We start from the raw sequence: 23,908 nt of genomic DNA on the forward strand, positions 1-23,908 counted from the left end.
TGCAGCAGCCCAGCAGCAGGGTGAGACCCCATACCCATTGGTCTGAGCCACAGCTGGACACGAGCCCAGCTGTGCCCAGGTGGCCAAGAAGGCCAGTGGCACCTGGCCTGTGTCAGCAGGACCAGGGCAGAGATTGTCCCTCTGTGCTGGGCACTGCTGAGGCCACACCTCGAATCCTGTGTCCAGTTTTGAGGCCCTAAATTCAGGAAAGATATTGAGGCATGCTCAGGGAAGAGCAAAGGAGAGGCTGGAGGATCTACAGTCAGTCCAGTGAAGGGTGGCTGAGGGAGCTGAGTGTGGAGAAAAGGAACAAAGGGACATCGGGGGCACCTTCTCACTCTCTACAACTCCCTGACAGGAGGGGGCAGCCAGGGAAGGGAAAGCTCTGCTCGTAAGGAACAAGGCACAGGATGACAGCCCACAGCCTCAAGCTGCACTGGAGGAGGTTTCGGTTGGAATCAGAAAGAATTTCTTCACTGAAAGGGTGGTCGGGCATTGGGAGGACTACCCAGGGAGTCCCCATCCCTGGAGGTGTCCAAGAAACTGGATATGACACTTAGTGCTATGGTTTAGCTGCCAAAGTGGGGACTGGTCAGAGATTGGACTTGATCTCAGAGGTTTTTTCCCAAACAAAACAATTCTGGGGGTCCTGTAGTCCCTGCAATTAGATCCACAGAAGGATCCAGACACTGAAATCCAGTGCTGGGATCATCAAAACTTCTAATCCCACGGGCAACTAAAACCCAGAGACGTCTGGAGCATAAAAACTCTTGCTTCAGAGCGTGCCTGGACAGACAGCAGCCTGCGGCAGGCTGGCCGGAGTGCCGCACACCGGGCTGGGATGCAGAGGGACAGAGGGACAGAGGGACAGAGGGACAGCTGCGGTTCCCTGGGCAGGGGAAGAAGAAAAGGCAGGAATGAGGTGTCTGGCGCTTCCCTCACCTTTATTTAACAGCTTATTTGTCACAGCTTATTTGTCACAGCTCAGCAGCGTGCGCGGCGCTCCCCTCCCGCCCCATCGCTCCGGCCGGGGAGCTCCGGACGCCAGCATCGCCCCGGGGCAGCTTCCACCCGGGAACCGCGCCGCTCCTCCGCGCCGGGAGAGAAAAAGGAGCCGTGGAAAACCCACCCACAGCCCGTCCCAGGAAGTGACGGCAGCCCGGTCCCCCCGGCACACCTGAGTCACCTGCGGGCGGGGCGGCAGCGGCTGCGCTGCGCTCCGCGGGGCCGGGCGGGGTCCGCGCACAGCAGCGGCCATGGCGAGGGACGGCGGCTCCCCCTGGGCCATGGGGCTGCTGAAAACCTTCGAGGAGAGCGAGTTCAGCAGCTGGGAGAAGATCGGCTCGGGAGGGTTCGGGCAGGTGTATAAGGTGCGGCACCTCCACTGGAAGACCTGGCTCGCCATCAAGTGTTCGCCCAGCCTCCATGTGGATGAGAAGTAAGGGGGGACAGAGGGAACGGGGGACACCGGGGGGACGAGGGATTCTTGGGGGACAAGGGATTCTTCCCGCAGAGGCGCTCCGAGCCTTCGGTCACGCCGCGGATGCGCAGCCGGGGATCCGCGGGGCGACCGAGCGCTGCCGGTGTGCAGCCCTGCCCTTCTCACAACCAACAACAGCAGCGGTATCCCAAATGTCCCTGCCTTGTTCTCTGGGAACCATGAAACATCCCAAATGTCCCGCCTGCTCCTCGGAGCCATGCGGAAAGCATTCCTGCCCTGCCCAGGCTGTGCGTGTGGCGGCTTGCACGGCCCCGCTGCGGCCCCAGCAGGCACCGACCGCGCCGGGATGGGATGGGATGGGATGGGATGGGATGGGATGGGATGGGATGGGATGGGCAGGAGGAGCAGTGGGAATGTGTCTGGGATGCAGGGGCTTGGCAAGAGCCAGGCGTTCAGCTCTCGGCTGCAGGAGTTGTGGCTCATGCGGTTGGGGTGCGGGCGCTGGAGCCGCGGGTTTGGTGTCTTTAGGGAGCGGGAGCTGAAAGGAGCCGGGCTGGGAAATGTGCCTGGCTCCAGCGCAGGGATGTGTGGCTTGTCCGTGTGTCTGTCTGCTCGGGATGAGTCCGTGCAGGTGTGTTGTAGTGCAGTAAAGGTGCCCCAGGCGGGACTCCCCTGCCCTCTGGCACTCCTTGCGGTCCTGGCTGAGGACGGTGGGCTGTGCTGTTCTCACGCTGTGTGTGATCGCAGAATCCCAGATGGGTTTGGCTTGGGAAAGACCTTAAAGCTCATCTCCTTCCAGCCCCCTGCCATGACCAGGGACACCTTCCACTATCCCGGGTCGCTCCAAACTGGCCTTGAACTCCTCCGGGGACGGGAGCTATCGAGTGCAGGTCTCCTTTCCTAGGAGAAGAACGTTGTCAGGTGCATCTTTAGAAACATCCCTGTGTTGTCGGGACAGCGGTGCCTTCAGCCTCTGTGCAGAGGGAGGTGAATATGCACAAGTCGTGTTCCTGGAGCTTTCCCAGCTCCCTTTGATCTTTGGGATCTCTACCAGCTCACAAGCTGATTCTGCAGTTCAGTTTTTGAGACGTGGATTGGCTCAGTCACAAAAGGTTTCCTGTTGGTGCCTTTCCTGCAGAAAGAGCAGAAATAAGCTAGCCCACGTCTGAAAACGTTTGTAAACTCATCTTCTGCAGGATTTCTGGGGTAGTTGAGCATCTTTTCCAGTATCTGAATTGCTGACTTTGCAGCAGGCATGGCTTATAGAGTGTAGTAAATGAAATTAAATGTCCTTTGGAGAGGGAGAGTTTACTATATGCATAGGGTAACTGTGCTGTCTGTGAATAAAAGGGAAAAGACCTTTTAGTTGCAGAGTGTATGTCATTGTGCTAATCTGCAAGCCCCCTACTATTAAAACCTCACAGGTGATTTCAGGTTTGATGCTTATTGATCAAAAGAGTACCATGGCTGGTTAATTTTAAAGTTAAGATTAAAACATGTCTGAAAAATAAGCTAGAACTTTTCATTTGCAGTGCATCTCTAGAAACTTACTCCAAAAGTTAATTTTCACTTTGAGACAAAGGATACTATCACCTATTTTAATATGTTTAGTAATTCATTTTAAAATTCATTTATAGTTTAATATTTAATAATTACTTTTGAGATTTGCTGTCAGATCTTTATATTAACATATAACACGTGCAGTAGAGAGCTGCCTGTCTCTGTGGCTATGAGGTGTGCAAATACTGTAAAACCAAACATGCAGCACAGTAAGCAAAAAATGCCTTGAGAATTTGGGAACTGAGGCCATAGGGCTGCTACACCTTATGATTGATTTTAATAAATAAACCAGTCCTTGAAGCACTAATTTGTTTTACTGCAGAATCTGTGCTTCAGATGCTTGAGGAGGGCATTGATAAGACATTGGAGTATCTCTGGCCTTTGAAATAGCTGCCCCAGCTAAATAAACATAAACTGATTTTATTTTTTTTTATTTCTCCCTTGGTTCTTGGGCTGTTCTATCAAACCCCTTTCAGGAGAGGGTTATGCCGAGACTTTTTACCCAAAACTTTTCTAATAAACTGGTGCTATTTAAATGGTGGGGTGGGGGGCACAGACAGAATCAAACACAGCCTCTTTAGCTGGCAGGTTGCAACAAGCCTGTGTAATTAGATTGTTAATCCAGGAGATTAGCCTGACTAGCTGTTTCTTGGAGCCCTGTGAAGAGTTAAAAGAATTGCCAGTGGTATCAGAAACATTAACTGAAAAGCACAGAGGCTTTTTCTGATGTATTTATTTGGTACCACATTAAAACCCTGTTTGTAATGGCTTGGTGGTGGTAATACTCTGTGTAGTCTCTCTTTCTGCAGACAGTGAGAGATTTGGAGTAATTCCCTCGGCAATTATCACATCATAGAGCCAAGTGGCCTCAAGCAGAAGAAAAACTGAATGTAGAGCCAGAAGTGTTTTTTAAAGCCCAAGCCCTCTCAGACAATCCACCCAAATTCCTTTCCTAACACCTTATTTGCTCCCACTTTCCTGAGATCTCATTTCTCTTATGGGACTCGGGATGCTCTCGGTATGGGGAGGTTCAAGGAAAATCTGAAAAAAGATATTTTTGAGACCCAGAAGAGTGTAGGAGCTTCTCCCCCAGGATTTGCAGTGGAAGTCTCTTCTTATCGGTGTGGTCTTGCAGAAAAACAGTGGCAAGCTGGGAGAGGGAGAATCCTTTGTTGGTATCTTCTGCTGAACATAAAGGTGCTGACTGTAAGGTGAAACATTTCCTGGAGAGGGATCTTTACTGGAGGTGTTGGCATTGGGGGTGACTACAGGGCGTGGAGGTGGAAAAAATTTCTTAAGAAAAAAGAAACCAAGCAATGCCCTACCGATATCTCCCTCTGCACATCCTGGATTTGGAAATGGAGCAGGACTTTGAAATTGAGGAGGTTTTAGAGATGCCTCGCTGTTAGTGGATGCTGCATTTATTTAGGTGGTGAAGGTCAATGTCTCCTCTGGGTAGGGACAACCTAGGAGCACCTTGTGCTCCTTAAGGAGTAGGGGAGAGCCTGGCTGTGCTGTAATCCTCTGGTACCAGAACTGCACAGATCTGTTAGCAGGGCTGACATCTGTCAACCTGAAAAAAAGGGATTTTCTTCCTTTTTCCCACCCTCCCCCCCACAACACACTCTGTCCTAACCACGCAGTGGTTTTTGTCTTCTCATATTCACATTCTTGTCTGCGAGTCAGCAGCGTGGAAGTTGTTAAATATGTACCCTGCAGAGCAGAGGCCACTGTGTTCTCTTCAAACCTCTGCCATGATGCAGGTGAGAAGAGCTCCTGAGGACTTTCAGGGGTGGTGTAATTTGGTGGACCCCCATCTGCACCAGCAGCAGTTTGTGAAGATGTAACTTAAATTCCTGCCTGCAGAGCAGGGCTGGATCTCCCCTGGGCTGGGAGAAGCCTGGCTGCTCTGTGTCTGGAGGTGGCTCACACAAATGGCCCCAATTACAAGTTTTGAGCTTCTCTGGAGCAATTTTTGAGTTTCTTTGGAGCAACTTTTAACTGCTCTGCCTCAGACTCCATTAGGGAAATGTGGTGGTAGTGGTGGGGGAATATAAAACTGCAAGGACTGCCTGGTGAGTCTAAGGTTGTAGTCTTACAGCAGTGTTATCTCTAGGGCACAAAGATTGGATCCATGCAAATGCAGGTACAGCTGTAATTCCTGCTGTTCTTGTGGCAGGGTTTGTGGGACAAGGGCTGGGCCCTGGGGACTGGGGCAGTGGGCAAGAGGGAGGCCCTTGTGTCTCCAGGAGAAGCCAAGGAATGCAGCCCTGTCTGTCTGATGTGGAGTGGAAGCAGACAGCTCTTTGGAGGTCTCCAATTCGTGTGATATTTCTAGCTGCTTTGAAAATGACTGATCTGTACTGGCTTCTCTGACAGAGAGCTCTTTTGGCACTGGACCCAGTGCTGGAACTCTTGATGTGTGGGGCCTGTCTTCTGGTAGAATTGACAGCTGTCCTGTGTGTAAGTTTTCCTTTTTCTTTTCCTCTTTTTCTTTTTCTTTTTCTTTTTCTTTTTCTTTTTCTTTTTCTTTTTCTTTTTCTTTTTCTTTTTCTTTTCTTTTCCTTTTTCTTTACTTTTCCTATTTCTTTTCTTTTCTTTTCTTTTCTTTTCTTTTCTTTTCTTTTCTTTTCTTTTCTTTTCTTTTCTTTTCTTTTCTTTTCTTTTCTTTTCTTTTCTTTTCTTTTCTTTTCTTTTCTTTTCTTTTCTTTTCTTTTCTTTTCTTTTCTTTTCTTTTCTTTTCTTTTCTTTTCTTTTCTTTTCTTTTCTTTTCTTTTCTTTTCTTTTCTTTTCTTTTCTTTTCTTTTCTTTTCTTTTCTTTTCTTTTCTTTTCTTTTCTTTTCTTTTCCTTTTTCTTTACTTTTCCTATTTCTTTTCTTTTCTTTTCTTTTCTTTTCTTTTCTTTTCCTTTCCTTTCCTTTCCTTTCCTTTCCTTTCCTTTCCTTTCCTTTCCTTTCCTTTCCTTTCCTTTCCTTTCCTTTCCTTTCCTTTCCTTTCCTTTCCTTTCCTTTCCTTTCCTTTCCTTTCCTTTCCTTTCCTTTCCTTTCCTTTCCTTTCCTTTCCTTTCCTTTCCTTTCCTTTCCTTTCCTTTCCTTTCCTTTCCTTTCCTTTCCTTTCCTTTCCTTTTCCTTTACTTTTCTTATTTCTTTTCTTATTTCTTTTCTTTTCTTTTCTTTTCTTTTCTTTTCTTTTCTTTTCTTTTCTTTTCTTTTCTTTTCTTTTCTTTTCTTTTCTTTTCTTTTTTCCTTTTCCTTTTCTTTTATCCTTTTCTTTTTTATTTTCCTTTCCTTTTTGCCATTTTTTTCCTTTTTTCTTTTTTCCTTTACTTTTATTTTTTAATTTCTTTTCCTTTCCCCCCTTTTTTTCCTTTCCCCCCTTTTTTTCCTTTCCCCCCTTTTTTTCCTTTCCCCCCTTTTTTTCCTTTCCCCCCTTTTTCTCCTTTCCCCCCTTTTTTTCCTTTCCCCCCTTTTTTTCCTTTCCCCCCTTTTTTTCCTTTCCCCCCTTTTTTCCCCTTTTGTCCTTTTTTCTTTGTCCATTTTACTTCCCCCCCCTTATTTTTCCCCCTCTTCTTTGTTCCCCTTCTTTTTCCTCTTTTCCCCCTCTTTCCCCCCACTTTCCTCCCCTTCTCACCCCTCTTCTCCCTCTTTTCCCTTTATTACGATGGAGGGAGAGGGCAGAGGAGGCCTGGAGAAAACAATTCCGACTTTTCAACCGCGTGGGTACGAAATAACAAACCACTATAACACAGGCTAAACCTCCAGCTCTCAGCCGAGAAACCCCACCCGGAGCTTTGCTTTTCCTTCACTTTGGGCAGCTGGGGACCCGTCCTGAGCAGGGAAGGACCGAGCGGTGCAATTCCATCCTGGGAGCCGCGGGATGCGCGCCCGCGGCTCCATCCCCGGTGAGCGCTCCCGTGCGGGGCGACGGCGCCCCGGGAACACCTCTGTGCCCAGCGCCGGTGGCATCCTGCGAGGGGAAAGGAAGGGAAAGGAAGGGAAAGGAGAGACCTTTGATCTCGGCCTGCTGGAGGAGATCTTGGTTTAACGAGCTGTTTGTGTTAGGAGCATTAATGCAAGCGCGCTCCTAATGACTGCTTTGGCTCTCTTGGCTTCTTTTGTCTTCTTTCCTTTTCTGTTTTCAAAAGGTGACAGGGACCTTTTGAAAGCTGTTTGAAAGTTGTGCCAGGCCTCTGGCTGATTCGGTTTTGAATGCTCTGGGTATGGGAAAGCGCTAAGGGTGGTAATTGTTCCATGGGGGCTTGATTTAAACGGGCAAATTAGATAGAGGGCACTGGCCTGTTATTCTGTTAATTCACTCAATGAACTGGGTCTGGTCCAAGCAGAAAGGGAGCTTTTTTTTTAAACAAAACACATTATTTTAATGAAACAGAAAATTCAGATTTTTTTAGAAAACGCCCCATTCCCAGCAGCCAATCTGTGCTTTTGGCGATGCTCTCTGAGGCTGTTGCTAGCCTGAGCAGCCCATCCCGAGGAGTTCAGTGGTTCTTGTCAGACCTTGGCTGTTGCTGGGCTCCTGCTTTGCCTGGGAGGGCTCAGACGGGTATTTTACATGCCTGACTCCAGCTCAGCCCGGTGAATTATGCTGGCTATGCGTGTGGCTTGGGGGCAAGGAGTTGGTTGTGTTATTCATGGGCGCTCCCTTCCAGCGTGCCAAAGAGCAAACCGGGTACTTGTCTGCAAAGGCAATTATTTCACAAGAAAGTTGCTGTAGGGAGCAGCAGGAGCCAACATGGTTAATAGAAAAGATTTCCCTTATCTTCTTTTCGCTTCTCTCGCTGTGTACGTCCCTCTTTAAACCATTCTTCAGCCTGATCTTGCCTCTGAAATGGGTTTGCTGCTCCTGGCTAGGTCCTGGTGGGAAATGTTGCCTGCAGCAGGTTATTGCAGGCTGCCACAGCACATTCCCAGCCTTGGGGAGTGTCCTGCTGCCGAGTCTGAGGGCCAAATGACAGCTCCCAAAAATCTGAGGGTCCCTCACAAGCTGCACTTCAGCTTCTCCCAGGTCATCCAGGCATTGGGGGGGACACATGAGAAGGTTTGGCTGTGTGCAGGCTGGACTTGGTGTTTTCTCTCTTTAGAAGTACACAATGCTGCTAGCTGGCCTTGGATTTGAAATTTCAAAAGCAAACCAGTTTGATTAAGCTGAGGTTCCGCCATGAGGCTCTCACAGTGGTAGCTGGCATCACTGTCTGGTGGCACAGAGCACAAACTTTGTCCTATTACTTCAGGTACTGTTGTCCATTAGATAGTTTGCACATCTTTGGGTGCATTGCAGGAGCTGTTGTGTAATAAGAGAGGGTCTGCTCAGGAAATATTACCTGTCTGACCTCCCTGTGCCCTCTTTTGTGAATCTATGGCAGCAACAGTGATGTGTCAGTGCCCAAAGCTGCTCTGGGCAGGGTTCATCATCGCTAATAATGCAGTTTTTACAGATTGAAGGGTCTTTAAACCATCAAGTGTGCCCCTCTTTGTGGGCACAGCCAGCCTGGGGACAGAACCCTGGTTTTCTCTTTCCAGCTTGAGGCTCTGTGGGCTGTTGCAGAAGGCTGTGAGTGAGGTGCAGAAAGGCACAGCAATTAAGGGTCTTGACCTGGGAGGCTGCATTCGGACTGAGTAACACTTAACCCTGTGCAGGGTCAGGCTGAAGTGACCTGTAAACAACCCGGGGTGCTCATTACAGCTGCCAGGCCCAGGCCTGTTACATCACTGAAAATGGTCAGCTGGGAGTTTTCAGCACCTGCTGGAGATGAATGAGTGCAGTTTTGGACTTGTAAGATCTGTATTTTGGGGAGGTTTTTGTTGTGTTTCCCTGATTACAGCTGGCAGTTTGATCCCCTCAATGGTGGGTCCAAGGATTCCTCTCCCAAGGTTTGGGTCTGTGAACACTCAGGATGCACCAGCAGGGCTGCTGAGAAGATGCTGTCTGGCTTCTCTTCTGATCAACACAGCCTTGTGACTCACCAAAAGTTCATTACTTCAGCCCAAGGAGTTAGAGCAGTGCTAAAGCTGGGCTCTAAGTGTACCACCCTCCTTCTGAACAGCACAGCACAACCAAAGCAGGGAGATGGGCTTTGCACTGGAGGTGTTCACACTGTGGGAGTGCAGGTCCCACCTGTGGTCCTGCAGCTGGGAGCTGCCTCCTCTCACAGTTGAGACAGAGACAACACAAAGCAACACAAAAGGTTTCAAGCTGTTTTTTATTATAGTATGCATGATTTTTCTACATTCTTATGAAGCTCATAAGTTTACACTTTACTCATTGGCCAGGAAAGACAACAAAGTGCTCATTGGAATAGGCAGTTGCAGGTTTCTCTCATTTATCCTTCTTTCTTTCTTGGTTTCTATGTCAACGACATAGAAAATTTTTGGGTAGAAAATTCTTTCAGGGGTAAATATGTATTCTCTGATTAAACTTCTCTCTGGCTCACAGGAGCCACCGTAAAACCTCTCCCACAGCCTACCACTGAAAGCACAAAACCCCAAATTAGTAAATATGGAAATACACCTGGGGTGCAGGCTGGTGAGATGCAGCGTGGGGTCAGTCAGGGGGTGATGGTGGGATGTGGCGTTGGGTTTTATAAGAAATGTTTTGTGTGTGATTGGCCTGAGGAGAAGCAGCTGCTCCATCCCTCACCTGCCATTCTCCTCCACGCAGGGAGCGCATGGAGTTACTGGAAGAAGCCAGGAAGATGGAAATGGCAAAGTTTCGCTACATCCTTCCCGTTTATGGCATCTGCAGAGAGCCTGTGGGCCTGGTGATGGAATACATGGAAACTGGGTCTCTGGAAAAGCTCCTGGCCTCCGAGCCCCTGCCCTGGGAATTGCGCTTCCGCATCATCCACGAGACAGCGGTGGGGATGAACTTCCTGCACTGCATGTCCCCTCCCCTGCTCCACCTGGACCTCAAGCCTGCAAACATCCTGCTGGATGCCCACTACCACGTCAAGGTATGCCCTCTGTGCCAGGGTACCCAACCTTTGGATGCTCCCCCACGGCTCCTGCCAGATGCAAAAAAAGAAAAAAAAAGAGAAACCAGCAGCATTCCTTTAAAATTAAAGAAATGCCCATTGGCCTAACACCTCTGATTCCCACATTAAAATCCACCCAAATACAGCCCTTAAATAAATGCACCTGGTTTATTTTAGCACATAAATAGAGGTGTGGTTAGGGAACTTGTGAGAACCCTCCTGAAATTTTAGAAGGATGCAGCGAACTCTGGTTCCAAGACCTAATGGGTCCTGCTACGAATTTCTTTGAGAGCAGGGGGAGAAAAGTGGTGTGAGCCTCTAAATCATCTTTGCCACTTCCACAGCTGCCATGATTGCCTTGTTCTGGGTCTTTGTCTGCACCCCTAAATGCACAGGTCTCATTTTCAGCTGGAGCCTGGGGAAGCCTTCCCAGAGGCAGCTCATTTCCATTTGCTCAGGGCATGTACAGTGAGGAAATATCTCTGTCCTGATTGTTCGTGCATACCAGAGGTCACTGAAAGGAATTTCTTTTGTGGCTGTAGCAGCATGAAATTATTTTTGTTATCCATTTCCAGAGTAAACTGACAAACTTGTTAGCCTTCTCTGCTGGAGGTTCTGTGGTCAGCTGGACCGAGGAGGTTGTGCTTGCTTTCTCAACTTTCTTTTCAGGGAGCACAGAGACTGAAATACAGTTTTTTCCCCTGATTGTTTTTGGGTTTTTTTAAGTGTTCAATTGTTTTTTTTAGCAGTGCCATAATCCATCTGCTCTCTGTTTTCCTTGGCCCCCTCACTGATCAAGTGCCTTTAGCCTTGCCTGTATCCTTCTAAAAATGAAGTTTTCATTAAATAAAGACAGATTTCCTGATGTGATGATAGGGTTGGAGCCATAGGAGGTGTGTGCCGGTAATGTAATCACACTTGTGATGGTCTCAGTTTTTTTACTAGGCCTCTTAGTCATTTATTTCTTAGAAGGATTTTCTTTCTGAGGTAGGAGGCATCTACAGGTGATCACGCTATTATGACCACAACATCAGGATTTGAATTGTTGAAAGCCTGTTCTCACACAACCATGCTGAGAGACCTTTGCTAAGTATTTATTTACTTAAAAGTTCATGCTTGCTTGCATAACTTCTTAAATTCCTGATTCTTGACTCATCCGTGAGCCCAGATAGCAAGGCTGTGTTTTTCTCACTGTTTCAGGAGGTTGAAGTGTCTGATGTTCTGCCTGCTGCACAGCCTATATCAGGGTGGTGATGTAATGCAAGGGGGCAAAGTGCAAAATGTGCAAAAATAAAAAAGTCTCTGGTGAGGTCATTGCTGACATCCCTGATGTGCTTCTGCACGAAACACATCAGGGTTGTCAGATCTTTTCCATGGAGCCCAGGAAGGAGGGGTCTAATCCAAACCTTGCCAGCAGTCTTTTACATCCACATCTTTTCCATCCAGTCTTTTACATCCAGGCATCTTGGAAAGCCCTCCAAGAAGCAAAGCAGAAACAGGACTCCATATGCAAAATGAGAGATGAACATATTCTGTGAGGCACCTTCACTTTAAAAATGTGGCCCCTAACCTTCTTTTTGTGTGACGTGAAATTTACAATTAAATTTCAGACCCTGCAGCTTGATTTAATGTGCATTTTCTTGCTGGAAGGCTAATGGAGCTGCTGATTGAAGTGTTTTGAAATGTCAGCATTAATTTAGTATGTGACCTGTCCCTAATAGAGTCCTAAGGTGAGTGAAGAGATGTTGCAGACTCCAAAAGAAGAGTTTGGAGGTAGGGAGGACTTTTACAAACTGTTTGCCCTTGAGCCAGGAAACAGTCAGTCTTCCAGTGGAGAGCACTGGAAAAGCTGCTGTGCCATCCTGCAGTTAAATGCAAACACACCCTGCTCCTTTTACAAGCCCTGTGCTCACTGTAAATCCCTGAGTGAGCCTGGTGACTCAGGCAGTGCTGCTGTACAGAACTTATCATCAAGTGGGTGCCTCCATATCATAAAGCCTGGGCCATTACATAAGCGTGTGCTGAACTGGGAGGATAATTAGGAGGATGGCATTAGGCTGGGCAGGGATATAGATAGACAGATATTAATTTTGCCAGAGGCACATTGGGGGATTCCCTGGTGATTTGAAATATTTGTGTGTAACGTGTACAGCGCAAGGTAAACTTTGCTGTTTTTTGGAGGGTGGATGCATCCATCCTCCCCTGTGTGAGTTGGTGCTGGGAGCTGCCCTCCCTGCCATGTCCTGCTCCCTCTTGTTTGCCTTAAACACTGTGTTTTCCTTGGCAGGATTATTCCATACCCAGGCAGACTTTGTCATCCTTCATGTCAACCTTTACCAACAAGATCCTCCCTTGCCTCTTTCTCCAGTGTTCCTCATACTCAAATCTTTCAATATTTACACACTGTCTGACATCTGTTTCTTTGCTCAGCTGGGCCACATCTTTTGAGCTCAATTCTTCAGCTCTCCTGCCCTGCACACACATTCTGGATGTGTCCCCTGAGCTGCTGCGGTGTGGCAATCGCTGGCACGGGGGAAGCAATGTCACATTCCAGCTCTGCCCTCGTGGGCTGGGAGTTTGCTCCTTCCCTGCTGCAATGTGATTCCTCTGCAGGGCCCTTGGTAGGAGAATAAACACCCCCACCACGTGCAGAAATCTCATGCCAAACTTGTTGCCAAGCTGCCATGCCCTCATGATCTCAGTTGCTGCTTCACAGGTTTTCTGCCTCCAAAAATCTCACGGTCAGGAGTGCTGCTTTTTGTTCAGGTGTTTAAAATTAGGCTGACCTGCAGCTTAATACTTTCGGCAGAAACATTATTTTTAAGCTCTTGTTTCTCTCACTATCCAGCCTGTGTTTTTTGCAGCTCCTCATCTTGTCATATATGTATTTGTACACATACACAGACATACATGTACATATGTGTGGGTTCATGTACACACAGAAACAAGCCTGACCAGTTGTTTTTCATCTCCTAGATTTTGGTTTTAAGGCACTTGAAGCACAACAAGCTGCTCTCAGCTGTGCACTGCTTTAAGCTCTCTGTAGTTGCTTTTCTCCCCTCCCCAGTTCTCCAATTTAAACCAATGTGAAATCTGCTGCTGTGTTGTACCGTGCTGACGGTCTTGCCTCTGTGGTCTTCACTTTTATTTTTTGCAGCTTCAGCTGCAAAATCTCTGAGAATGGAGTTAGAAGCAACCTAGTGAGATGGCAAATTTCATGATCAGAAAGCTTCTTCATGCAGGCTGTTAACTGCAGGTACAAGCAATACCCAGAGGCCAGGCTGGTAAACAGCAGTTGTCTCTTTTTATTAGACTGCCTGGTGTAGGTAGCACAGCCACTTTTTTATCAGCTGCAATTGCTCTCCTGTTATTACTGATGAGAGAGCCTTTGTTTTATGTGTCCCTTCTGCTTGTTTCCTACCCTTCCTGACCAAGGTTTCCATGCAGGGCTGTTGTTGTTTGGCTCTTTAATCCCAACTAACAAAGCTGTTAGAGTAATGCAGCTTCATGACGGATTTAAATGGGTGTTTGGCTTTGGTTTGGGCTGCTTCTGAAAACAAATATCCCACCTGAAACTAGTTTGGAGGAGTTAAAAGTTTCAGGGCAGGTTGGAAAAGGATGGAAATACAGTCTGTTTCAGAAAAGCTTATTTTAGAAGCTAACTGAAGTGCATTCATTAAAAAAAAAAAAACAACAAACCTTTCCATAAAGACATAGGTGTGAAGTGTGCATTGTGTTGGTATTTGGAATTAATTTTTAGTCATAATTTTTAGTGGTCCAAATCTGTGACCTCTGCAAATTTCTTTAAAATTTCAGGCATTTCTTAAGAACCAGAATGTAAAAGCCTTTTTCCCCTACCCACAGAAAAAACAAACAAAGGAAACATCCCCTGCCACCAGACACCCTAATACCCCACAGATAAATATGGGGGGCATTCTCAATATCCAAGTGCAGAGACTTTGTACAGAGACAAATACTGGATGTTGTAGCAGAGATTAAAAATTAATCCAGTGAATTTGTTTTAGAAAACCTTTTGATGAACTCTGTCCCTGAGTCCATTGCAGTGGGTTCTTGAGTTTTGCTTGCAGAAAAATGACATTAAAGCATCAGGAGCTAAGTGCACAGTTCAGGACATCAGGAGGTGAGAGCAGAATTCAGGGCAGCCTGTCAGGAGTCAAGTCATCAGTAAAAAGAGTCACTTTTCAAGCACTCATTTTGCTCCTGGGAACTAGATCCCTGCAGTGCTTGGGAATAGCTGGCTGTAGTAGCTGTTGTAGTTATGTGAGCATATTGTCTAGTTAAAAAAAAAAAAAAAAAATTGCGAAATACAAAAATAATTTCCTAAAGCATCTAAAACTTTTCAAGTGAGTGTTTCTGTATGAACTAGAGTGGAAAGATCCACAAATGTCAGAAGCAGAGAATGTCTTGCGTGCATGAGGTTAAAACCAAACTGAACTATAAATAAATAAATAAATAGAAATCTTCAGATCTTGGAATCCTTCAGGAAAGCCAGCGTTGCTGGAAGTGGGCAGGAAAACATGTGCAGCTCCCATCCCTGCTTGGAGCTCACGTGTTGGTGCTCATGCAGCTTGAAGGAGCAGAGCTGCCTGAACATGAAGCACTGAACGTGAACCAGCCCCTGCCTGCGTGGGCTCTGCCAAGGCTCCTTTCCCTCCTCCCCACCGCTGGTTTTGCATGGAGCATTCTCTGTGTCTCCCTGCTGCTGCCACTGTGCTTTTGAAGGGACCCACCTGAAATCACTGCCATTGATGTCTCAGGTTTTAGCTTGTCTATTTTTCACGTTCTGTGCTGCTTTAGTGTGTGGGTCTGAGCTTCTCATGATAGGATGCTGAGCTCTGTGCACAGAGCAGGGAGGCAAAACAATTCCTGCTCCAGCTGGGCACCAAGGACAAATGATCCAAACCTCAGCCCAGGAGCACAAACAGCGTGGGCTGGAGAGAGAAAAACAAGCAGGATGGGACTGCCTGGGCTGGAGCTGGAATGGGACAATGAACTCCAAGGTGCCAATGGAGCAGAACTGATCCCAGGGAGAGCCCCGGGAGCGCTCGTGCATTTTGGGACCATTTTGGGTCATTTGGGTGCAGCCCTGCCTGGGCTCTGGTGCTGCCCAAGGTGGATCCATGGAGGAGATCCTTGAATAAATCCCTGCTTTATTCTTTAGCTCTGCCCAGCCTCTGCTCTAGGGCAGCCTTCTTAAGGCATCAGTGTGAGGAGTGAAATTGTGGATTCCCTCAAATTTAGGGAAGGGCAGAGCCTGGGGTGAGCTGCAGGGACCAGCAAGGATGTGGAGGAAGGAGTGGGGAAGGGTACTCCACTTTCACTGCCTTCCCCAGCAAGGGTGTTGCAGAATGAGGTGCCTGGCAAGCAATTTAAAGGCAAACCAGGCGAGTTAAATGGCTGTATCTTCCACCCACTGCACAGTTCCCACTGGTTTTTAAAGAGCCTGCATACTTAAATACACCATGCAGCGTGGAAAAGTCACCCTAGAGGAACTAATAAAAGCCACAAAAAGCTGTCTGCAGAATGTAGCTCTTTTGTTGCAGCCTGCCAGATAACAATTCCTCAATTTCCAGTGCTTTCTCCTGCAGAATTTGGTATGATTGAAGCCCTGCTGTACAGGTGATGTTTTTATTAATTAACACCCAGTCCATCACACAAGGTAGGGACAGTTCTACAAGGTGAAGATTTTGCTGGCCAGGGAGGGTGGATGCTATGTAGCTTAGCTGCTTCTTAGTTTGTAGGGTGACTTTTTTTGTCTGGAGTGCTCAGCTCTGCCTTAGCCCCCAGCCTTAGATTCACACACCGTAGCTGGTGGCTCCAAACACAGGAGTGTCACCCTGCTGTCTGCATTTCATCTTTATTCCTTAACTCACGCAGTAGGAAACACACCATTGTTTAGACAAAGAGGGAGGTGTGTGGCTTTAATTATGCCTGGATTTCTTGAGGTGTACACAAGCCTCTGCCTCACGCTAATCAAAGGAGAGCAGCGCTTCACCACGTCGGATCCGTTCAGACTTGCAGGGTTCAGTTCATTTCTGAACCTGACACCACAGCCTGGTGTGATGCTGGGGTTGGGCTTTTGTTCTCCTGTGGAGCACCAGGTGCCCCAGACTCATGCAGCATTTCCTGAAGTGGTCAGTGTTACTTTTCCCAGGGTGATCTGGCATGTGGACAAGGTTTCTTGCTGCTTTCCTGGACTCCAGTGCTTGGCTTGCCAGCAATCCCTCTCTTGAAGAGTATACCTCTACAAGCCTCTACAAGGATGGGAAACTATTCCTCCAGATGACTTTCCTTTTTCCTTTTTTTTTTTTTTTTTTCCCGTGTGTGGGTTTTTCTGTTCTGAAGTCATTCCCACATTACAGATTAAAGGAGGGACAACAGGCTGGACATACCTGAGTTTTACGGTGCATGACTTCCCCAGCTCCTCAGAATGCCTCTGCTGAGCTGTTTGTCCATGGGACAAGTTCTTGCTGAAGCTGTGTGGGTTGCTTTGTTTGTTTTATGGCAAAGGGAGATTCCTTGCATGGCTGTGTAATGTGCCTGTTCTTCAGGAGGCTGAAGCTGGCAGCAGTTTTCTCCCTTTCCAGTAATGGACACATGTTACAACTAGTTCTGTGGTATCTTTAGAGAGAAACTTCTCAAAGTGTACAGTTGGAGCCTATTTCAAAAAAATAAAAAAAAAGAAAAGTTTTTTTTTTTAATTATGCTTGTTGTTTTGAGGGAAAACTTTCTCAAAGGAGAAGCTGTGAAGATCAAAAGGGGAATGAGTCATTGAAAAACCTGAGTATTTATTAGATAAAAGGAATGTGTAAGTTAGGGGGAGGGGGAATCTTATCTGACATGTAGACAAAAATCAGTGGGCTCAGTGGTCCAAAAAGACTTGACTTTTCTTAAATTACCACTTGGCATAGTAGACATTTTTGTCCAGTGGGAAATAAATAAGACAAAGGAAATTCCTGGCCTATCTGTTTGCTCGATGATTGGTATGCCTTTGAGAGCAAATGAATGCATATTTGCTTGACACTTGAAATTAAAGTGGAGGTGTGTCCTTTTTATAAACTTGCTGTCACTTGTTGTGCTCATTTCAGCTGTGCTCCCTGCGTCACTGTACCGACTTGCTGTATCTCCTGGCTGCCAAAAACAGTTCCCAGTGTGAGGTTTTGGTGTGTCTGTGTGTTTCCATTTGGGTTTTTAGCACTTGGTGGCTCTGCTGTTGGGCTTGGTCCTCATTGGCATGGTCAGTGTAACAGAACACCTGGAAGAGTGATTCTCCAGAGTTCACTGGGGAGCCAGGACGTTTAAACACCTCATGCAGTGTGAGGTTATGTAGGGAAAGGGGGTGGCAGGGCCAATAATTACATTAAAGCAGTTTGCAGTAGCTAAATTCGACTGGTTTAAATTACAATAAATTGTCTTGACTGTTTGTTGTGTTTGCTATGTAATGGGCTGGCATGCTGCTGCTTGCAAAAACTGCTTGCCTTTATTTTCTCTTCTTCTTTTTCTTCTTTTAGTTTAGCCATAAAGAAAAACCTACCATAGCATTATTCTTCCAGAGATGTTTTTTTGGCTTAATATTTCTGAACAGCCCTTCACTGTATTTACTGGGTGATCCTGTTGCATCTGTTGTTCTTTGCAGAAAATATTTTGTGAACACCTTGAAAGTCTGATGGTACCATGAACTTTTCTCACCTTCTTCCTCCTCTTTTTTTTTTTTTTTTTTTTTTCCAGATTTCTGACTTTGGGCTTGCAAAGTGCAATGGCTTGTCCCATTCCCATGACATCAGCATGGATGGCTTGTGTGGCACGATTGCCTATCTTCCTCCAGAGCGCATCAAGGAGAAAAACAGGTGCTTTGACACCAAACATGATGTGTACAGGTCAGTGAACTATGAAAACACCTAAATGCTATTTTAGTAACTCTGTAAAATGAGCCCTTTTTACTTTTTTTTTTTAAGCATGAGACCCCTAAATCCAGTTTGAGCCTCGTCTTGAAATGTGTCAAATTTGCTTTGGGTTTTGCAAAGTCTTTGTAGGGTAGAGGCCTTTTGAAAACTGCAGGTGATCCTGGGTCTTGAAATTATTTGTTAGCAGCTGGCAGTGGGAGGCACTCTGCCCACCTTTAATTTCCCTTCTAAAGGTACATCCTGGCCTACTTTTGGAGTATGTGATAAAATTCTGAGTTATCTTCAGTGGATTTCATCACTAGGTCTTTGGCTCTTCTTCCATGGCAAGATTATTAGGAAAAGGAAATCACAGCTTTAGATTAAAAATATATCTCTTATTCTAAATTAAATTGATTTATTTAAAGTCATCTTGCAGGGCAGAAGCATTAAATTAAATCCACTGTAATGCTTTTCTGATTTTGTCAGGGTGGATGTGGACTGGTTGGTAAATGCTACCAAGGACTTGGCAGCCTCCAGCAAGTTCCTGTGTTTGCTGCCTCAGGTTCCTCCCTGCCAAAGCTACCATATGAAATCACAGTTCTTAGCTGCATTCTTCTGTGTTTCTGTGTGTGTGTGTTCATCAGCTGAATTAGGTGCAAAAGTGGAGGGATAAAGAAAATAAATTACACTTCTGTGTGGTTTTTTTTTTGGTTAAAAATTTTTCTAGAGTTTTTTTTTTTTTACCTTTTAAAATTTTTTTTTGGTAGCTTTTCCATCGTGGTCTGGGGAGTTCTTACACAGAAGAAGCCTTTTGCAGGTAAGTTGTGCGTTATCTTGGATTTTTTTTCCCCTTTTTCCCATTGATAAGCATGCTTCTTGCCCCACCAGCCCCAGATTTTTTTGCACGACCTCCAAATTCTGAGAGTCTTGTGTGGTAGAGACTTTTAAGCTCTCAAATTCTGATCACAAGCTTAAGTCCTCCTTTGTGCTACATCATGGAAACAGAACCTATATTGCTGCAGGATTTTTGTCTGCATATTTTTGATTCTGCTGGAGTTTGCTTCACAGCTTCAGATCAGCGTGTGGCAAAGCCAACTTGGCAGGCAGCTCTGCTGTTGTTGAGAAGGAGCTCCTCTTTAGAGAGGTTCTGTAGTTTATTTGTAGATTGTGGGTACAGATTTGTTCCTTTAAAGAAAAAAAAAAAGAAGAAAAGCTGTCTGTGAGAATAAGCCCTGTTCTTCCCCGCAGTAAATGCACCTCAGCAGGCAGCTGTTTGTTCTTTATGACTTTCCTGTCTCTGTGACTGGCCTATGTATAGCAAACATGCCCCAACAAGTTCCAGTCTGCTTTTAGTTTTTCTCCCAGTGAGCGATTCCGTTTAGCCCAGTGATTGATTTGCAGTCAGGAGCTGCATTAGTGCACCTCTTGATTTGTGTTCTTCCTTCACCTTTACGAATAGTTCAGGTACCTGGTCTAAATAAAACCTGAGGTTCTGTTTTCTTACAGCAGCTATGGAAATCCAAATCCAAAGAGAGGTAGTAAAGAATTGTTTGAGGTTTTTTCTTTCCTTTTGTTCTTTAATGGGTGGAAAAAGAACACAGTCACTTGCTGAAAATTGGTTTTGAATGATACACAAGTAGCAGGTGTTACTGCATTAAAAAATACCTTATTGGAGAAGACAACCACAATTTTTTCCGCTATTGATAAGAAATCTAGGAAAAAAAGTGTGAAAACGAATTTTCAGCCTAATTCACTCTTAATGCTCTTGGGAAAAAGAGAAGTGATTCCTTTTGCTGGGACATCTAAATTTGTGTGCTTTTGCTTTGCAGAGGAAAACAACATTTTACATATTATGGTAAAAGTAGTTAAAGGCCACCGCCCAGAGCTACCTGCTGTTTCCAAATCCAGACCTCATTCATGTAATAACTTGATCAAACTGATGCAAAAATGTTGGCAAGATGATCCTGGTGAACGGCCAACATTTCAAGGTAAGATTTCCTCTTAACTTGGCTGCCCATTTATTCTTCTATGAGTCACGTTATTGCTCAGGACTCTGCTAATCCTTGGGGTAAATGCCGAGAAGCTCTGTGACAGAGTAAATAGAGCACATTGTGTGTGGTGGAGACAATGATACAGGCCACTTACTCATCTGTGGAGGAAGGGATTATCTGAGGACATGTCTGACCATGATGGTGTTATGTAAACACAAGCCTTGTACTGAGCCAGTGGGTCCATTTACCCAGAAATTATATTTATTTCTGATAGTGAGTGTCAGGACATAAGCCAAGCTGGAGCTGGTGTGGTTTGCAGTGTACCAAAGCATTGAAGGAACTGCTTCTTGAAATTTGTGCTGTTGTATGCTGAGAAACTGAATTGTTTTCTTGTAATTAAACAGTTTGTACATCCCTTCTCTGCCAGTAAAAGATTTGAACTTGTCCAAAGCACCTGTTCTGAATTCAAGTGTGCAGAGGGATGTAGCTTCATTAGCATTAATGGGAGATTTGCCTCTTCCCTCTCTTCCTGCTCAAACAAGGAATGAAGACTGAAGGGATTGAGGGATTCCATCTTTTAAAAAAACCATATTTGAATCTGTCAGCAGTACAGTGGCTCCCAGTTCACAGTCCTGAAGCGTAGCCCCTGTGTAACAGCAGTTTGGTGTGACTGAAAATGAATTGTTTGGGCAGCCCTGTGTACCCTTGGCTTGGCTGCACACTTGTCCCACTGAGGAGGTGCTGGATGGAATGGTCAGCACTGGAGTCCTTCTCCCTCAGTATCTCAAGAGATTTTAAGTTCAATTGATAGAGAAAGACAGCAGGGTATCTCAGAAACTCTTCTACTGAAAAAACCAAGCACTAAAACCTTCTCTTGTTTCCTTTAAAGAAATCACTTCAGAAACAGAGGCCCTTTGTGAAAAACCAGAAGATGAAACAAAAGAGATGTTAACTCAGGACCTGGACACCAAGAATGCCACAGAGCAGCAGCCCAAGGTATTTTCTCTTTTACTGCTTGTTCAAACTTGCAGGGTTTTGGAAGGAACTGGCTCCTTTACAACCTGGAAGGTTCCAAGCAACCTTCTCTTTGCTGCTTTTGAGCACCACGCTGCCTGATAGAAGTGGGTCTTGGTGAAAGACAAGCAGGGGCATGGACCAGCTCAGGAAAGCCTCAGGGCAGAACCAAATGCAAGTGCATTTTATTCTGTGGAGGGAGAGCAGGACAGTTAAGAAATAAAGGCTGGAACTGTGTGGGTATGACTGATCTTAAAAACCATCATAGACAGAAGAGCCACATGGCTTTAGTGGCTCTGAGTACTGATGGAAGCTGCCCTCCTGCTTCTGAAAAAATTCAGTTACCTAATTCATAGGTTTCATTTAATACAAATAGTGTTTAAAGGCTACCTGCAAACTAAAAAAAATTATTTCTTCTGTAGGGCTTTGCGCTCAGTTTTGTTTGCTGACCTTTCTATAATGCTTGTATGCTTCTCTTGAAGGGGATTTGTGCACTATCCCAGAAGAAACAGGAGCCTGCTCTACCATCAGTTAAGGATTACAGTCTCTCAGAGTTGTTGTCCCAGTTGGATTCCGGGATTTCCCAGACTATGGAAGGCCCTGAGGATCTCAGCCGCAGCTCTTCTGAGTCCAAACTTGCCTCCAGTGACAAGCGGCTTTCAGGAGTTTCATCTGTAGATTCAGCTTTTTCATCCAGAGGATCCCTTTCCCTTTCCTTTGAACGGGAGAGTTCAGGTACTGGTCAAGTTTTCCTTTGTAGTTGTTTGGATTGGGGCATGGGAGTCGATGGCTTGGAGAGTAGAATAACATTCTGGAAATTACTGTTAGCCTTGCTTTCTCTTGCTGTCAGCACTATAAATTTGTTTACTGGAGCTAGTTATTTAAAAGGAAAAAACAAACAAACAAAAAAAATGTGGTTCTCGAACATGATCTAATGAGAAATAATAAATCTCATTTACTTTTGTAAAGGAGTAGACTCCTATTAAAGCAATTACAGAATCAGTCATGTAGAGGTTGGTTGGAAGGGAGGTCACTACTAGTCCAGCATCCCACTTGATGTGGGATTAAAGCCGCTGACCAGTCAGGTCAGCTGAGCTTGTGGCTTTTACATTAAGCCTAAACCTCAGCACCTTAGTTTTTGAGAGGACTCCAGCCACCTTCTCAGCAGCCCCTGGGGCCATTGAGATAAAGACCCCCTCACTTTTCATTCCAGAGCTGCAAACCTCAGACAACTATTTTCTAGTTAGGTAAACAATGGTTAATGCAGGGATATCAACCACAACATCCTTTGGTCTTCATACCACAACAAAGAGAGGGGGCTCAAATCTGACCTGGAAATGTTCTGGGACTCCTGTGGAGCAAGAGGGATGCTTGCTCTGCAGGCAGGTCAGTGTTGAAACCATGGGCAGGTGAGGTTTGATGGGTATCAGAATTGTGATGCTGTCTTTTTCTATAGAATCTTAGAACAGTTTGGGTTGGAATGGACCTTTAATGAGCAGGGACATCTCTAACTAGATCAAACTGAATGTGTTCAGGGAGGTGGCATCCACCACCGTTCTGGGCAACCTGTTCCAGTGTTTCACCACCCTCATGGTAAAAATTTTCTTCCCTGTATCCATTTAGATATTGGTACTACAGACATACAGAAGAGGAAGCTAACGGAGGCAATTTTATCTGGAGATACCAGCAAGCTGATGAAGATCCTCCAGCCTCAAGATGTTGATATTGTTTTAGATGGGAACTCCAGTCTTCTGCACTTGGCTGTTGAAGCAGGTCAAGAAGAATGCGTCAAATGGCTCCTGCTGTACAACGCTAACCCTAACCTCACCAACAAGAAAGGGTCCACCCCTCTTCACATAGCCATCGAGAAGAAATTTAAAAGCATCGTGGAACTGATTATGGCCAGGAAAATCAACATCAACGCCAAAGATGAGGACCAGTGGACCGCTCTTCACTTTGCTGCCCAAAACGGGGATGATTTCAGCACCAAAATGCTGCTGGATAAGAACGCGTCCTTAAACGAGGTGGATTTTGAGGGCAGGGCCCCCATCCACATAGCCTGCCAGTACGGCCAGGAGAACATCGTGCGCATCCTGCTGAGAAGAGGCGTCAACGTGAACGTCAAGGGGAAGGATGACTGGGTGCCCCTTCACTACGCCGCCTGGCAGGGCCACCTCCCCATCGTGAAGCTGCTGGCCAAGCAGCGCGGCGCCGACGTCAACGTGCAGACCGCGGACGGAAGGACCTCGCTCCACCTGGCCGCCCAGCGCGGTCACTACCGCGTCGCCCGCCTCCTCATCGACCTGGAGTCGGACGTCAACGTCCGCAACGGGCTGCTGCAGACTGCCCTGCACATCGCCGCCGAAACCGGCCACACCAGCACCTCCAGGCTGCTCCTCAAGCACGGGGCAGACATCGAGGCCGCCACGGCAGAAGGATACACGGCCCTGCACTTGGCATCCCGCAGCGGCCACTTGGCCACGACGAAGCTGCTGATGGATGAAAGGGCCAGCGTTCTAGCCAGGGGCCCTTTAAATAGGACAGCGCTGCACCTTGCCGCGGAAAACGGGCACTCTGAAGTAGTGGAAGAACTTGTCAGTGCAGAAAATATCGATATTTCTGATAGCGAGGGGTTCACGGCTCTTCACCTGGCTGCGCGAGGGGGGCACGCGAAAGCAGTGGAGGTTCTCCTGAAGCATGGGGCCCACACTGACATGCCCAGGCCCAAGTGTCAGACCCTGCTCCCACCCGCCCAGCAGAGCAGGAATAACTCACTTATGGTGTTAAGTGACACTTAAGCAAAAGGTGCAGAGTGGTGCTTTTTTACGTGGTGTGAGGAGACTGCTGGAGCCCAGGGCCTTCTCCAGCTGCGCAGGGATGCACTCACCAGCGGTGGCAGCTGATGGGCTGAGGTGTTTGAGTGTGCCTGAGGCCAGGTGCAAGGCCAAGAGCTGGAGTCTGCCGTGGTCTGTGTCACTCATTCCGTGCCTGCACACCCTGCCTGGATCAG

At 46.5% G+C, this 23,908-nt stretch overlaps 1 protein-coding gene across 1 annotated transcript; it reads left to right on the forward strand.

Moving 5' to 3' along the window:
* The first annotated feature begins 1,220 nt into the window (after nt 1-1,220).
* Nucleotides 1,221-23,849, forward strand: RIPK4 (receptor interacting serine/threonine kinase 4). Its single transcript, XM_031506427.2, has 8 exons — nt 1,221-1,438; nt 9,677-9,968; nt 17,739-17,887; nt 18,661-18,710; nt 19,723-19,881; nt 20,774-20,880; nt 21,381-21,633; nt 22,522-23,849. The coding sequence occupies exons 1-8, from the start codon at nt 1,257-1,259 to the stop codon at nt 23,694-23,696; spliced, it is 2,367 nt and encodes a 788-aa protein (XP_031362287.2). The 5' UTR covers nt 1,221-1,256; the 3' UTR covers nt 23,697-23,849.
* Nucleotides 23,850-23,908: the final 59 nt, after the last annotated feature.

Source organism: Lonchura striata, chromosome 2 (assembly GCF_046129695.1).
Source record: "Lonchura striata isolate bLonStr1 chromosome 2, bLonStr1.mat, whole genome shotgun sequence".
NCBI lineage: Eukaryota > Metazoa > Chordata > Aves > Passeriformes > Estrildidae > Lonchura > Lonchura striata.